General features: G+C 38.2%; 1 protein-coding gene across 3 annotated transcripts; it reads left to right on the forward strand.

Moving 5' to 3' along the window:
* The first annotated feature begins 9,658 nt into the window (after nt 1-9,658).
* LOC141753174 (uncharacterized) lies at nt 9,659-14,973 on the forward strand. 3 transcript variants are annotated; one of them, XM_074611581.1, is made up of 6 exons: nt 9,659-10,023; nt 11,154-11,189; nt 11,915-12,024; nt 12,112-12,258; nt 12,815-12,916; nt 13,826-14,973. In XM_074611581.1, exons 3-6 carry the CDS (start codon nt 11,953-11,955, stop codon nt 14,132-14,134), a joined length of 630 nt encoding a protein of 209 aa, XP_074467682.1. In that variant the 5' UTR covers nt 9,659-10,023; nt 11,154-11,189; nt 11,915-11,952; the 3' UTR covers nt 14,135-14,973. The 3 variants fall into 3 exon arrangements, with proteins under 3 accessions (XP_074467682.1, XP_074467681.1, XP_074467683.1); XM_074611580.1 differs by lacking the exon at nt 9,659-10,023 and having other exon boundaries at nt 10,970-11,189; XM_074611582.1 differs by lacking the exons at nt 9,659-10,023; nt 12,815-12,916 and having other exon boundaries at nt 11,091-11,189.
* Nucleotides 14,974-16,810: the final 1,837 nt, after the last annotated feature.

A 16,810-nucleotide genomic window follows, 5' to 3' on the forward strand; every position in this document is an offset into this window, starting at 1 on the left:
CCGCAGGAGTCAGCTGTCTGCTCTTTGCCGAGGACCAAAGGAGCCCGAAGACCGTCGATAGCTGCTGAGATCTCCAGTGTTGCCCCATATGGTTGTCATGACAACAGACACAGCTGCAGACACCAGCCCTGCTCTGTAACAAAATCAACAGCCCTAAACAAACAGAAACTGTAAAGCAGCCAACCTGTCATGTTCCTCGGCATCTGGCTGAGTGTTTGGCGGTGAAGATTAGGTATTCTGTTTTATCGCAACATTCAGGAATACTCAAAGTCAGCGGGATCAGCTGCCATCCAGTACCATCCTTAAAACTCTGAAATATCCTTTTTCCATCTACACTGAGCCAATTACAGAGAAGGCTGTACATCTTTTAGTTATAGAGACTTTTTCTTTTTCTTTTTTTTTTAAAGTTATTTTTTTGGGGGCATTTTCCATTTTATTGAGAGGACAGTGGATAGAGTCTTGGAAAGGGGGGAGAGAGAGAGTGGATGCGGAAAGGGCCACAGGCCAGATTCGAACCCGGGCCGCCGCGGTCAGGACCAAGCCTTGATACATGGACGCCCGCTCTACCAACTGAGCTAACCCAGGCGCCCTAGAGACTTTTTCTTTTTATTATTGATCCCAATCTCCATCAAGATCAGAATACGGTAACTTGTATCCATCATTAAACAATCTCACTTTTTCTCACATTTTAGTTTGTAGGGTGGCAAAGTGGTTGTTGCTGTTGGTGTCTACATGTTTTCCCTGTGTCTGCGTGGGTTTCCACCACGTGCACCATCTTCCTCCCACTGTCCGCTGACCTGCAGGTCAGGTGAAATGGGAGCTCTAAATTGTAGGTGTGATTAGGAGTGTGAACGTGTTTTATTTGTGATGGACTAGGAGTCACGCACACAGTAGGTTGAGAGGTGGGGGTACACCCTCCAGCCTCACGTGGCCCTGAACAGGAAAACAACAAGTGGTTTAGATAGCGGATGAATGGGTGTGAAAACAAAACACTATGTCTTCAAATATTGTCCAAATCACAACCATAAATATGCTCTTGTACTTCTCACACAAAACACACAGTAAAAAGTAAAATTATCATTTAAATTTCCAGAATGACTCTTTGAAGCAGCCATGAAAAGACAGATCTACAACTGAAATATTATTTATTTATTAATGCTTTCATAAAGCAATTGGTTGGCTACTTAATAGACATGGAGTCAGATTTATTTGTTTAATATTTAATATTGTCTTTCAAAATATATGTATGTGATTTAATATATAAGAAAATGTTAGTTATTTAAAAATTAAAAAAGTTTAATATTTAAATGTTTATTAATTATATATATATTTTTTAGGAACTTTCTGTAATAAATATATGATTAAAAAATTAACAATCAGTGTTAGAACAGCTATAAATTCAACTAAGTGGCAATTTTGCTCCCAAAATGTATTTCCTCTGTGCCCACATTGTTTTTCATATTTATCCAGGTTTGTATGTTTATTATGCAGAAATCTGTCTCTGGGAGCTTTGGGGAAGAAATAACAGCGTAACCTGAAATATTTGTTATTTAAATGTTCAAAAAAATCACAATGCATCACACAATCAGTGTTAAAACAACTATAAATTCAACTAAGTGAGACACCTAATTTTGTTCCCAAAATTAATTTCCTCTATGCCAACATTTTCTTTCATATTTATTCAGTTTCTTATGCAGAAATTTGTTTCTGGGAGCTTTGGGGAAGAAATAACAGTTTAACCTAGAACAGTGATGAAAACAAGGGTTTTTAATGTACTTCTAATATTCACTTTTCCTAAGGTAAAGACCATCTCTGCCTGTCTCCTCTGTTTTATATTCCATAGTTGAACATTTTGTACTGTACATGATTCATTCTAAGGTCAAAGAAATATTCAGTTACATCCATCATCATCTAGCACTACTGCTCTTATGCAAGCACATTTTACTACTGTATTTGCATGTGAATTCATTTAATAGGTAAAAAGCCAAGATTGACTTGGAGTGTAGCTGAAAATAGTGATAATGGGTTACTACAGTATGTCTTAACATTTGGACTGCTTGCTCTTACTCAATTATTCTTTGTTGCATAGACTTTTAGTGGCTGTACATAATTGCGTTACCTTAATACATAAAGAATCAAAGATAAAATGTCAAATATATATTACCAAGCTACAGTACAACAAATATGCGAGTACAAGTGAGTGATGTTGTATTTGCCAATATGTGAAATGCACTTAATGCATCTGAGAAGTAAAACAATGTGTGAAGAGGTGTTTTGTTTTTCCAGTGAACTCAATAAGTAGAGTTTGGGTATTTTAAACCCAGATGATCGACTTGATCTCAAATAGAAATCGGCAGTGAACACATAATTGGTTGAGCAGGCTTTAATTCAGACCCTGCCCTTTTGTTCTCTGTACACCGAGATGAAGTTTTTAAGGTAGGAAGTCTGAAGGGCATTCAGGATTTCCATGAGGCTCCTGAGATCTGATGCACCTCTCTTAGCTCTTTTTTCAGCAGCTTACTTAATTCATCATTATGTCAAAATGTCAATAAAGAGTCATATTACTTATTTTAGTAGTGTTTTGTTCCTGAGATGCCTTTGAAATTATCCAGTATTTTTTTTCCATCACTCACATTTTCCCTTTCATTGTCTCTTTCATTGTAACATTATATTCTCAGAAAGGACATAAAGAGACAAATTTAAGTGTGAGATCTGACTCGGCAGTCTGGAATAAATCAGCTAGTAATTGATAGCATAAGTGTTAGACAGTGTTTACTTTAATGATCAATAAATTGACTGGCTGCAGAGATATAGTACACAAAAGCAGTAAATTATTATATCAAATAAACTGTAGATAGTGAAAAAGAAACAGTTCTTGATAGTTTATTAATGAATTGGAAGTTATAAATATCATAGTAGTTAACTATGGCTAATGTAACTGTTACATAATGACTTGTCTAATTTTTCTGTTTATGTTTATTAGTGACCCTTATTTCAAAGGTGCTAAATACGCGATTGGGAGCATTTCTATTGCCTTTAAACAGCTCTCAACATGATGACGGTGAGCGGCGGCTTGCAGCTAACGGTGCTAAACAGTGTAAACAACAGCGAAAGTGCTGACAGACATAACAGTGTTGACATACACTAAAAGCACATGCGTCCGGCCCGGCTATATGTCATCAAAGCACAGAGAAGCTCGGATTACATCACCCACAGAGGGAGAGCGACTTCATTTTCTGCTCAGGTAGACATTACCCCTCTATAGCTTTACATTACAAATAGTTGTTTACTTCTAGATTAATGCTCTAGATATCAAATTTAGCACCTTTAAAGTAGCTGTTACCATTCATTCTAGTGTCCTTTTCAGGGTAAAAGATTACATTCTCTAAATGATTGCTGCTGCTCCTTACTATTATGCCAATTATTCAGTAAGTGTGAACAAAGTGAATAATGGAAACTCCTTATTTTTGTATTTACTATGCATGCACGCTGAGTGCCAGTGGGATGCATGTTGATCCATGAGACAATCTTGACATCAGCATGGCCAGCATTTGAAAAACACTTGTGAAAAGGATAATGGATTTTTCTCCATTCTGTTTGTACCACAGATGAACTGTGATACTGTTGATGCATTTCAATTTCAAACATGAGCTGAAGTTCCCACAGTGTTTCCTATTTTATGAACGTGTTTGCAAATGGCATGCGGTCTCAGTGTGTAACAAAACTGCATTTCATGGCGCTTTACAGATAAATGTAGTTTGGTTAATAGGCTATTTCCTGAATGCATTCACGGTGCTGATTGGCAGGCAGTCCCAGCTCTCCTGATCCAAATCTGTTCAGCAGAGGCCGTCCAGAAGGTGTCTCAGTTGCCTGACTGGAAGGATTAAAGACGGGATCAAACAGTAATCTGAGATCTGTTCATTACAGCTCCTCTGATAAAATGGAAATACGGATGTGAGTTATGCAAGTTAAACAGAGGGAGGGAGCATCTGAAGACGGTTGAGGTAGTTAAATGGCACAGACACAATGGGAATCGTTAAGTTGCATTAAATTAGAGTTCAGATCAATTATATAATGAAAAACTTTAGCAAACAATCTTATTTGCTCACAAAGCATAGCTAAATTCTTGATTACATGACACTCTGAACAGGTTATAATAATATGATTTTGCCATCAAAACAATTTAATTCCAGTTTTTATAGTCATTGCAGCGAAAAAATCCGTTTTGGTAATGACGAAAGCAGTAAATTACTGCTGCTCATTGAATTCTCTCCACAAATCATTAGCTTCACAGTCTACTTACAGAATATGTTTTATGTTACTTCATCTTACCTCATCAGTGCAGCACATCATGATGCTTGGCTGTAAAAACTGTGAAGAGACGTCAACTTTTGATTAACACCTGTCTTTATATAATGTTGGTAACGTATTACCTTGTTTTTATTAGCATGAATTATCAGTTTAACCTTCATGTTGTAAATGCATTATTCACTACAGCTAAAGGACGTTGACTTGTTCAGGTAATTGTAGTGCTACATGTGGGTCTGGATTCCAGTGAGTTCAACAGGGGCAACAGCTAAACTAAATTACATCCCTCACCTTGTCTTTTCATTCTCGCTCCAGCTCCTCTCAATCTTACGCCTCTCTCTCTCCGCCATTTGATTAAAGTTGTCCTTGGGTGTTTTGCATTTAAAAGACATAAATCATTAACAGAGTAATGCAAATTTCCTGCACACATGAATAATGTTAGGTGTGTCACGTATGTCTTTCCGGAAAACAACCAGAAATGAGTGACAGATTAGGATCCAGATGGATTTACTATCCGAGCATGTTACATTAGTGCATCAAATGTTTTCATGGTTTACCATTTTATTTGACGATGCACATATGGCGCATGAAATGCTAATTGCATTACGGTGTACAGTATGTACCACTAGACACATATAATTTAATTATCTTGATATGATTATACTGAAAGGATATGCCAGAAGAATAATGCCTTGTCTTTTACACAGAAATTAATATTGATGGTAGACAGGATTTTGTATTACAGTCGCCATATTCCACTTCCATCCACCTCCTTCAGGTGGTTCATCAGATGTATCTGTGTAATGTTGAATTTCAAATTAACTTTAAGACATCCATATTGTACTCAGAGGGCAACCTCCAGGTCTGAAAAGTGAAGCCAATGCTGAAGTGCCTTAGACTTGCATTCTTTCTAATAGCCAGCAGGGGGCGACTCCTCTGGTTGCAAAAAGAAGTCTGATTGTATAAAAGTCTATGAGAAAATGACCCTACTTCTCACTTGATTTACTACCTCAGTAAACATTGTAAACATGAGTTTATGGTCTCAATCGCTAGTTTCAAGTCTTCTTCAATACAGCATGATGTTCATTTAGTAAATTATGGTCCCATTTAGAGTCAAATAGACCATAAAGCAGGGGATGTTTTAGGGCGTGGCTACCTTGTTGGCTACCACGGCGTTGTCCGTTCTGGGAGTTGTCCGTGTTTTCGTCTTAGAACTTGAACCCTTTCACAGTGTGTTTTCAGGTCATGAAAGTTTATTGTAACATTTTGGTCGCCTACAAGTGTTCGGTTGCACTAACGTGGTTGCTCCACCCTCTCGTGTCACTTCTGGTTGCAAAAAAACAAGATAGCGACGGCCAAAAACCAAGTCGTCTATAGAAGGTAAACCGCAAACTGCGAAATCTGATCTGAGATCTGCAAAAACTAGCAAATATTCCATACATCCATCTCTCGAGAGTTTCCCCATATTGCGGTTTCCCTTTTAGACACTACCCAAAAACCAAGATGGCGACGGCCAAAATCCCGAACTTGAGGGCTTCAAAACGGCAGTCCACGAACAAATGGGTGACGTCAGAGTGACTGCGTCCACTTCTTATATACAGTCTATGATTGCACTCACGTCTTAACTTCCACTGATTCACAGCCATTTTCAGTGCAGTACTATTGCCCAAGCAAAATTATCCCTTGGGACAATAAAGTATATCTTATTGCTAATGGTGGATGAGCACAAAGCAAATGTCTGATAGTGTGTGTTTGTGGATGTCTAAAAGCCAGAGAGAGCTCCACTAAATGTAAGTAAATGGGCTTGTTGGAAGCTATGTGTTGATTATGTGGAATATGCCATCTCCCTGATGGTGGGTTGATTGCTAAGTGTTGATCTGTAATATTTCTTGGCCTTGTATCAATACCATATGTTGATGATTGGTTCCAGAATTAGCTGATTCATGCTTTCTGATTGCCATATGGGAGACTGTAATTTCACTGAGTAGCTGGTGGCCATGTGATGATGTTCCAGCTCAGTAATCAGTTTTTCTCACTGGTCTGCTCTGGCAGAAAAGAGTTGGGTCAAGTTATAAGAAGTTTGACAAGTTAAAAAATGAGGCGGGCACCATTGCGTGATTGACTTTCCTATCAAACTTGGTTGACTGGCTCAAAGACGAGGAGGGACAAGCTGCTTAACTGGTCAACCAGAGAAGAAATACGTCTGACTGTTTAAGAAAGAAGGTCACTCGTGTACAGGAGGGCCTTCCACAGGCAGTAATATACTGCCTGGACAGAGTCTGGACCACTAAATCACAAGTGAATACCAGCCAATAACCAAAACCACTAACAGAGAACAATCAATCTGATGTGAACACGGTCCAATGACCAAATGGATAGATAAAAATACTGAAAATCCAAGTTCACTTCCCTCAGTTGTTCAGTTTTCTTTCACACGTTCAGTAGATACACTGATATTGCCTCTTAATTGGTGGCGCAGAGATCTGTGTTCATAAGTGTCCTCATATAACTTTTATATGTCTGGAAGCGCTGTGTCCTCAGTCGACTTATAAGGCCATGTTTACCCGGCTGGCAAACAGTCTGTGTTTTATTGGCTGGGGTTTTCCTCAATAGACTCTCCCTTTATACCCTATGGTTCACTTTGCCTCACATTACCACTTTCTGTAAAAGTGTATTGTATCCTCTTAGTCATTGGAGAGGGTTGCTGTGCTTTGTACTATTGCCATGATGATGTATTAAAGGATGCTTCTGATACATTTTGCAAGCTCTTACACTTTATTTTATTGAACAATTGGGGATTACATTAGTAAAATCTAAAGCAGCAGTGGGTAGAATTGGAGCAAATATGATTACAAAAAGTTATTTTTATAAAACGGTCACTGTAAGGTTGGCCGAGTGGCTAAGGGATACAAACTGAAAAAAAATTCCAGTTAAGCAGTCCAGGTGTATTTATGTACAACAGTGGAAACCGACAATCCAGTGGAAAAATATGTACAATGCAGGCCTGGCATTTAAAGGGACTGTTTATAAGGATCAGAACACTCAGACACCTGAGTTTTGGTCGGAGACGATAACGTTTCTCGCTGCAGAGCCCCGTCACTTCACAAGATACGGGAAACCTCTGTTGGTCTGGAGGAGCAGCAGCATTTATTTATGCACAAACTTCCACTGTACATTTACTAGATATTCTCAGAGCTAAACTATCTCTTCTGCAATGTGTGGAGCGAAACACACGCGGCCAACACTGTTTTGCAAAACGGGCTTCACTAGATATAACTTTGCGGTTTTGGTGCTTCTGTGTAGTTTGTGTTGGAGTCTTGTCTGAACAGCGTAGCCACACACGAGCGCGCATGGGACACTGACCCGGATTGATTTATACGTGTAAGAAGTTACAAAACTAAAAAAAAAAAGGTTTTCATAAAGTCTAAGTGACCTGCCCAAGGGACTGTTTGACCTACCGTTAAAACTTCCTCTCTACAGGACTTGGGAAGGTACTAGCTGTCTGCCAACATCACTTTGTCTGTAAAGAATGTCATTCTCAATTATAAACTGCTCACTGAGTGAAGAGATTGAGGGGTCCTTCTCTGCCTCCTTAAAACAATGTACAAGAGTGGAGTCTTCACGCTGCTGCTTAGCAAGGTCAAAGGGCAACAACTCTACCTGTAGCTCTGGGCCTGACAGTTCTTGCCCTGTCTGCTCTGTTAGTTGCGCCATAAGTTCTCGCACTTGCTGTCTGCGCCTCTCCAATCTGTACTCCTGTGTGACTGTGGGCCCTACTAAAACCTCTTCCCTATGAAATGGCATGAACTGCAGTGTGTCAAATTGAGTTTCTAGTATGCTGGGAATGTGTGCTGTTACTGGCCCTGCCTCAGGTGCAATGGATGGCTCTGCCTGCTGTGTCACTAACCCCACTGGTGGCGGTGCTTCAGGGGCTGGATCAACTGCAACCTGCTTTGTTTTAGAACGTGTAACTGCACCACAAAACCTGCCCTTGCTCTCATGGATGAGGTCATACAGGACTGTCAGACCTGTCCCTAGCAGGATGGGTTAGGGCAATTCTGGGGCAATACCAACTTTCATGAGGTAAACCTGTCCTTTAGCCTCAATGTAAACCTCAGCTGTAGGGGCCTGTTCCTCATGTCAATGGACACAGATGACTGGGACTGTTTCTCCCTCACTCCACAACTCCCTCGGCACAATCTGAGACTGAACAAGGGACTGAGAACAACCTGTGTCTAACAGGGCTGTGTGGGGTTTACCATTTAACTGCACAGTGGCCAGAGGAGACTGCTCTTCAGAGGGAACAATTAACTCAGGTCTAGGGACATAACAGAGACTGGTGGATTTGTGTTTTCTAATGGGGCAAACTGGACGTGTATGGCTTGACTCACCACAATTGTAACAAACCACGTGTGCCTTGTTGCCTGCCTGAGCCTTGTTCCTAGCACTCTCCTGGAACACTGGTCTGCTAAGTCTATGCTGACTAGGAAAAAAAAGTGACTGGACCACCCCCTTTAACCATTACCTCAGACTTACCCCTACACTACGCCTGACACAGTCCAGCTTAGTGGTAGGCCACTGGACTCTTGTGGGCCGAGACATAGATGTCGACCAGCTCCGCCGCTTTTGCCGCTGTCTCAGGATTGTGTTCTTTGACCCAGGTCTTCACCTCTGGGTTGATGATCCTGAGGTACTGCTCGAGGACGATCTTCTCCAAGATGTCTTCCTTACTGGTGGCACTGAGATCTACCCACTTGCAGAATAAGTCCTCGAGGCGGGTATACAGCTCCTGAGGGGACTCGTCTGCTGGCATGTCCAAGGCCCGGAAGCGCTGCCGATAAGAGTCTATGTTTACTTCATATTTCTTCAAAACTGCCTCTTTCAGTCTGTCATAGTCTTGAAAGTGAGCTGGGTCCATAGCTACAAAAGCACTTCTTGCTTTACCAGTTAACAAGGGAATTAGTCGGATGGACCAGTCTCGTCGCGGCCAGTAGTAAACAGTTGCCAATCTGGCAACCGACAATCCAGTGCAAAAATATGTACAGTGCAGGCCTGGCATTTAAGAAAACAGGTTTTTCAAAAATAATGAAAAATAATTAGCAAATTGACAGAAAATCTATAAAGATGCAGCATAGGCAATGACCCTTTAATTTTTGGGCCCTTGCAGCTCTCCAGTCTGGCTTGTCCCTCATTGAGGTCCGATCTCCACTGAACCACCTCCAGGTATTCCATCCTCCTCCTTTAAACTGGATCCTACTAAGGCATATTGATAATAATTAGTAATCAATCACCCAACAGGAGAATAATATCTGGTCCAAAAAATAGGACAACATTTACACACTGTAAAAACTGGGATTGGGGTTAATTAATATTTAATTAATAAATAATAGTAACTTTTACATAATAAAAAAGACTTTATGCAGTTTGGAATCACATTGAGCTGAATTGAACAAATTATAATGATTTATTAATTGCATTTTACTTAGTTTTGTTTGAATAAAATCAGCTTTGAATCACTGAGTAGAACTTAATTATATTTTATCAGTTATATTTATCAGTATTAACGATGCAGAAAATTGATAAATTTTACTCATTGGGATGTCTTTGGTTTCAATCACTTTACTACACTTCCGCCCACGGCATTTTGGCGCCACATGGACTTCCAGCATTGTCTGCCACACATTGAGGGACTGACATTTTACCGTTTTCACAAAGGTAAGACCTGTTTAATTGTGTTTAGTTATTAACTAACAATTTATAGCCAAGTTGCTGTAGCAGTTTAACATTGTTTTACGTTACTGCAAGTAACCAAAAATGACAACTTTACTGCACTGTAAGTCAAAAATCAACTATCTAATGTTAACTTTAGCTAGGCCTGTATTCATAGTCAGTCTGTGTTATCTTTGATTCAACTAAAGGCATAAAGGACTGAAAAAGAGATTGACTCAGTGTCACAATTTCATGTGACTTTCCCAGGTGTAACGTTATACCACATATAATGCCTTTGAATATACCAGCTAATCTACTTTTACACATGTTCATAGGAGCTTCCACCCATCCCCCACACTAACAAGCTAGCTAACGCCAGCAAGTAGCCAGACCCCACACCTGTTTAATTGTGCATTAAACATGCACAATTAAACTTAAACAAACTTTCCTGCTCTCAGAGGTGATTAATTATAAGAGATATTTGATGTTACTACATTTCGTTTTCTCAAGTAAGCTGTTAAAAGCAGTTACCAACTTGTCAGCTTTTGTAGCCTATAAATCAGTAGTTTAATCAGGGTTTGTCATTACATTTTGAAAGTGCGTTATTTCCTCTTTCTCTCTCTCTAAAGTTCGTGATTGTGTTTAGTGAATGTTCTGGTTGCTGTTAATCACTAATTCACAGAGCCTCGCAGTTTAATGTCTCTCTTCACGGTGCTATGAGGCCACAGCGGGATTCAGATGGTAGAACCGACCCGCTTTACTTTGACTCTGTTGGAGTAGCGTTACTTTCAAACAGTGTTTGCAGCTCATGCGGACAGATTACACCGAGCCTCGTTAGTGAATGCGGGTTTGAGGTCAGTAAACTAGTTACCGCTTGAGCAGCGCAGCGTGGCTGCAGAGCTGAGTCTCTTCTACAGATTACTGGTCTATTGTTTTCCTTGTGCTGCTGTTCACAGCAAAGATAGACAGTCAAAATGACCGTTTGACATTTTATTGACATCATACCAGCAACATTACTACAGTTTCAATGTCTAGACATCTGTAGAATATGCCACAGACGGTGAAAGTGATCTTTTGACTGTTTATTGACATCATACCAGCTACATGAATTAAAGCTAATATGAATGTCTTTCCAGGTGCATCAAGAGTCTTTGACTGAAATCTATCAACAGGTATGTATCACACTTATATGCAATACACAATCTGATGTGATACAATGTTTCACATACAGTACATGTTGTGTAATGTTTTGTACACCGTTTGTTTTGCAATACAAAATTTGGTTAATACTAGCTTTTTTTGTATCAACTTTTGCAGGTTAGAAAGCAGATTTGCTTCAGTTTTGATTATCAGTGATGTTCAAAAAACCATGTAGTTCCAACCTGAATTTGAATTAAAGCAGCAGAAAATGTAAAATACTGATCACTCATTTCTCATAGACATATAATTAAGCTATGATAACACATGGTTTGTGCATACTTTTCCACACCCTAGTTACAATTTATATTACTCAAATTAATCACATGTTCTTCTTGTAATATTGTAAATAATAGTAATAATAATTTATTCTGAATTTTTTTTAGATTTCAGACAAAAACCCTATAAACTAAATTTTAATGTAATATATACAGTATCAACACATACTAAACAACAAATACTAATATTACAATTATGTTATTGATTAAATACAGAATAAGGAAATATTTGTAATTGGCAAATTTAAATATACTTTAATTACATTAACAATCTAATTAATAAATTAATTAGTTCTATTTTTTTTTCTATTCTGGTGGCACACTCCAGCCTCTTAATTAAGTTACTCACTGTATGTCTTGTCTCATCTTTAAACTTCTGCTTGTGATGCTATTGAACTTTTGTCTATTCACATTCTTGTCAGGCTGGCAGAGATGTAGGCAAAGCTCCGAGTGATGATTGATGACCGAATTGAGAAGTTGGTACTTCCATCAGGAATCCCGCAGTGTACAGTCAGATGATTTAACCCAGAAGGTAAACAATCAGCAAACACAGATGTCATAAAATTGTATAATAGTAATATTTGAGGCTTTAAAGCTGGTTTTATTACTGGTCTTTCAGATCCAGGATGAGTTTCACAGAATCACAACTGTGCACCTTGAATCAAAGTGCATGTCCAAGCTGGATGAATACACTCCCAGGCTTCTGAACCTCTTCTACTCCAAGGGCGGAACCATGGGGTTGAGGCTGCAGGCTATCCTACTCAAGGTATCCTTCAATGAGTATTATGTTTGTTAATATTATTTTTTAGGAATTTTGTGATCAAACCGCTGGAAGATAATTTGGTAGATGATATCAGATTGATATCACTCACATGTCTGTACTATAAATATGAAGCTACAACCAGCAGCATAGCTTATCATAAAAAACTGGAAACAAGGGGAGACGGTCCAAAGTTAACAAAATTTGCCTACCAGCACATTGAGAGCTCACTGATTAAAATGTAATGTGTTTGTTTAATCCATACAAAAAGAAAGGTGTAAATGTTGTAGTTTTATGGGAGTTTATGTGCTATGCACTCTTTCTTTGATGGGACCAATGACCTCCTGGAGTCCCCGCTGGTTCCCTGGAAACCTCAGTAATAACGGGAAGTGTTTCAGTAGACTGGTCACTTGGACAGCACATTAAGGATGCTTGATAGGAGTTTGTTAAACAGTAATATAAGCCACTTAGTGTTAAAAATTGCATCTTCTGGCCAGTTTGAGGTCAGTGGATGATTTTTACTTGAATAGAACTTGAACTATGTTTATTTTTGTCATTCCAGGCCCCAAGCCTTCCAAGCATCAACATGACCAGAGATGTTGTCATTCAGTGTTTGATGGTGTACCTTGGGGAATCGACGGATCAACTCTTAAAAGAGTATGATGTAAGTTGAATGTTAAAATATAAAGAAACTGATCTCTCTCTCTCTCTCATTTCTCACCTTGTACAGTATGTCTTGGGAAGGTCAAATAACACAATACGATCTTAACTCTATTTCTTCAGTAATTTTTGACAAGGTTTTTATAGGTTTGTTGAGTCTTGTAAGTAATCATTGTCCTCTCTGTGTGTAAAGTCTTTGTTTTCCATTACGGAATTTGTACGTACTACTGTAGAAATAGGTGTTACTAAATGCTCACCATTTCATTCTGATTTTACCAACTGACATAATTCAAGTTATCAGTAGTTGACTTCTTCTCTTTAAAATTTGGCCCTAAAAGTTCCTAGCTAAGAGTTTCTTCCTAAGAGCTATTCACAAAGCAGCTGAGAGACAGTTTTACGGAGAGACTGAGGCAACTTCTAAAATAAATTAAGGAGCAGAGTTGATCCTGTTGCTGTGGATTACTTCAAGTTTCAGGAGTGAGCGTACACTGCCATAGAGGACTGGTTGACAGGTGACCAGCCTGTGTTAGTGAATGTAGAATAATAATATAATAATATTCATCAATACACAAGTGCAAGGAAGAAATTAATTTATGGAGCACTGGATTGATTTAATTTCAAAAATTTCATTTATAAATATTTACAACTGTGAGTCAGTTCAGACCATCATCTCTGGTGTCACTGGATTGTTTTGATTTGTTGGTGATCTGATTGGATCTTTTTTAACTTACCTGGCATAAAAATATGCTTTTGCAAATACATTATTTCAGATTTTTCTAAAACACTGATGTGCAACAGCTTTGACAGCCCCAGATTTTCTTCTCCAAAGGGTTAGAAGCAATTTGGGAGATGTTCAATTAGGACCTTCTCTATCGGCTGCATACTCTGAAATACAATGTTTGTGCTATTTCAGGATGCTGATGAAGACAGTGTGTCACAGGACCTTGCTGTACAGAGGATGAAAATCTACAACATCAAGACTAATACTTCAGAGGTTCCCGGCGACATCGGTATTGTGATCAAGGGCATGAAAGTTCTGACTGCTCTGGGTAACTTTCCAAGGGCTTGCTCCTTGCTCGTTGGGTTGGCATATGCAGTGAACCTCGCCTATCCAAAGGAGCTCAGGTACACGCTTGAAGTCTTCCAGAAACTCTTCCTCAAGCTGGATTGTTTGAATTTGTCCCCAAAAGTGAACAGCGTCAAGAATAAGCTACTAGCTTAAGAAAATGGACCCTTGCAGAATGAAGGGAATTGTTAAGTAATTGTGAAAACTGTCACATTGTTACTTTCAAGGGTTAGTTATTTTTGTAAAATGCACAAGTTTCAGTGTTGCAGGTGGTTATTTAGAAAGAAACAATCATACTCATTTGAGGGGAGTGGTATTATGTTTTTGACTTAATAATGCCACAGGTAGCTGTTCTTGTACCTTGTGATTCTACTGTGTACACCAGGGATGCAAATTTAATAGGTTTTAATTGGGGAATTTTAACAAATGAATAATGTGATTGTCCAGAGTCCTATTTTAGCCAGTAGTGAAGATGTAAGGCAAATGTAAGCACTTGACCTTATCCCAAACTGTAAGTCAATTAACATGTGATATTTTATCGCTTACTTTTAGCTGTTTGAAAAACATAATGGCCCTGAGGATTTCAATTAGTGCATGTCATAAAAAAATATTTCATATTCAAATTTAAAAAAATAATTGCAGTCTGAAAACATACAACGTAATTTAAATGCAATAAACTATCAAGACTAAACCTTTAATCACATCCAAAAAAAGGAATCTGTGCCTGTAATAAAGTGATGGGCAGAGGTTATAGGTCATTGTGCAGTTTTGGTAAATTTAGCCTTTTCATCACTCCAAGTCTGTCAAGTAGTCTCAAGTATACATTTGTCAGGTAAATATTAATTGTATCCCTGTTGTACACATGCATGGTTTCTTTCTTTGTTTTATTATAGCCCCTCTCTACTTTATTGTTGTATGTTTGCACTTTGCACTTGAAAAACATTGGAGAAACTTAATAATTTATAAATGGCTCAAATAAATGTTTACCTGCTGTACTTATGCATTGTGATCTGTTGGCCCAACCGAAGTAAACTGTGGCACCAAAAAGGCATGATATTTAGTAGATTAGACATAGAAAATTTGTGGCAACAAAGTGACAATCAATATTATTGAGTAGATTAGACATAGAAAATTTGTGGCAACAAAGTGACAATCAATATTATTGAATGGATTCAAGCAACAATGTGTTAAAATGTTAGTTGATATTATGTATTTTATATAGTGAATCCAAATCATTTTTACCCAAATAATTAGTAAATATAAATGAATTTCCCCCAAATAATTAGTAAATATAAATCAATTTTACCCTGATATTCAGTAAATATAAATCAATTTGACCCTGATATTCAGTAAATATAAATCAATTTTGTCCAGATAATTAATAAATATAAATCAATTTCACCAAGATAATTAATTGATTTAAATCAATTTCAACCAAATAATTAATAAATATAAATCAATTTCACCAAGATAAGTAATTAATATAAATCAATTTTACCCAAATATTCAGTAAATCTAAATCAATTTCACCCAGATATTCTGTAAATATAAATCAGTTTTCCTTGTGAAATTAATTTGGATTTACTTAATTTATTCAATACTTTTTAATCAAATTTGTAGTAGTAAAATCTACTCAATTATATTACGTGTCACTTTGTTGCCTTAATTTTTTTAAGTAAACCATTGATCACATTTTTTAGGGTGCAGTTAAATTATAAAAAATTCAATATAACATTTTGAGGCAAGTCCTTATTCGAAACCAATTAAAATGACATTGCCTATTGTCACCCCCTAAACACCCCTCCAACTCTACCATACTCGGTACCTTCCCCGCGAACCCCCCTTACATAAGCCAATGGTACGCTCCTGTGCAGTTTCGGCAAACGGGTGACAAACAATCAGTGTCCTCCAGTACTCCTAATTGTATCTGCAAGATTTCACATTTCCGAGGGAAAACAACCAATCAGAGCTAATATGGAGTCTGCCGTCCAGCTGCTGTCCATGAGCCGGTCAAACTAGGCAGCGCTGATCAAATATGAATCAATATTATGTTACAGTAATGCCTATTATTCCACTCAAATGTTTTCAGAAACATCTTGTAGTGTACTGTTTAGCTGTTATATGAGAAAGTTTGTGACCTGGCAGCCATGTTGAGATCAGTTGAGGAAATACCAAGCACCGCCCACAAGCTGGAGCACAGCCAATAGGAACACTCGCTCTGAAATTACCTGTGATTGGCATAAATCTCCCGTCACGGGCTAGATTTTTTAAAGCCTGAAAACAGAGCCATGAGGAGGTGCAGAAGTTACAATATGCTGAAAGGTTATTATGGAATTTTTGCCCAATGATGCCCAAAATATACTGCCTACCCCCACTTTAAGGTAAAAAGAGGTTATCCATCTTTTTCCAACACATTTGCATTTATTTAAAAAATATTTGGCCATATTACATTCAATGCCAAATGCAATTTTGTCCAAGTCCATTCAACCTCCATAGGAACAAGATAGATGTCATCGAAGACTGTAAGTGCATCCCTTCCAGAAAAACAATAGAGCGCATTGCTTGTGCTGAGAGTTTTTCGTGCGTGTGTTGGTTTTTGAATGGCACAATAGTCATATCTCATTACAGTGATTGCCAACCGAGGTACTTAATTGTACCCCAGGGGGTACTTCTACAGTTGCCAGGGGGGTACGTAAAAAGATCAACTAATTAACTAAACTAAACTTCAAAATTGGAATTGGGATTTAGTTTGAGTTGAAGTAGTTAGCTTCATCAAAATTCTCTTTTTTTTATCAGGATAATAGGAGCACATTTCTGCATGCCTATAAGCGA

Source organism: Sebastes fasciatus, chromosome 16 (assembly GCF_043250625.1).
Source record: "Sebastes fasciatus isolate fSebFas1 chromosome 16, fSebFas1.pri, whole genome shotgun sequence".
Taxonomy (NCBI): domain Eukaryota; kingdom Metazoa; phylum Chordata; class Actinopteri; order Perciformes; family Sebastidae; genus Sebastes; species Sebastes fasciatus.

What these genes read in the sequence shown, in the direction of transcription:
- LOC141753174 (XM_074611581.1), top strand. Translation starts at nt 11,953, where the DNA reads ATGACCGAATTGAGAAGTTGGTACTTCCATCAGGAATCCCGCAGTGTA. An exon ending in CAGATGATTTAACCCAGAAG is followed by an intron (nt 12,025 to 12,111) that starts GTAAACAATCAG and finishes CTGGTCTTTCAG; the next exon opens with ATCCAGGATGAGTTTCACAG. An exon ending in TGCAGGCTATCCTACTCAAG is followed by an intron (nt 12,259 to 12,814) that starts GTATCCTTCAAT and finishes TTGTCATTCCAG; the next exon opens with GCCCCAAGCCTTCCAAGCAT.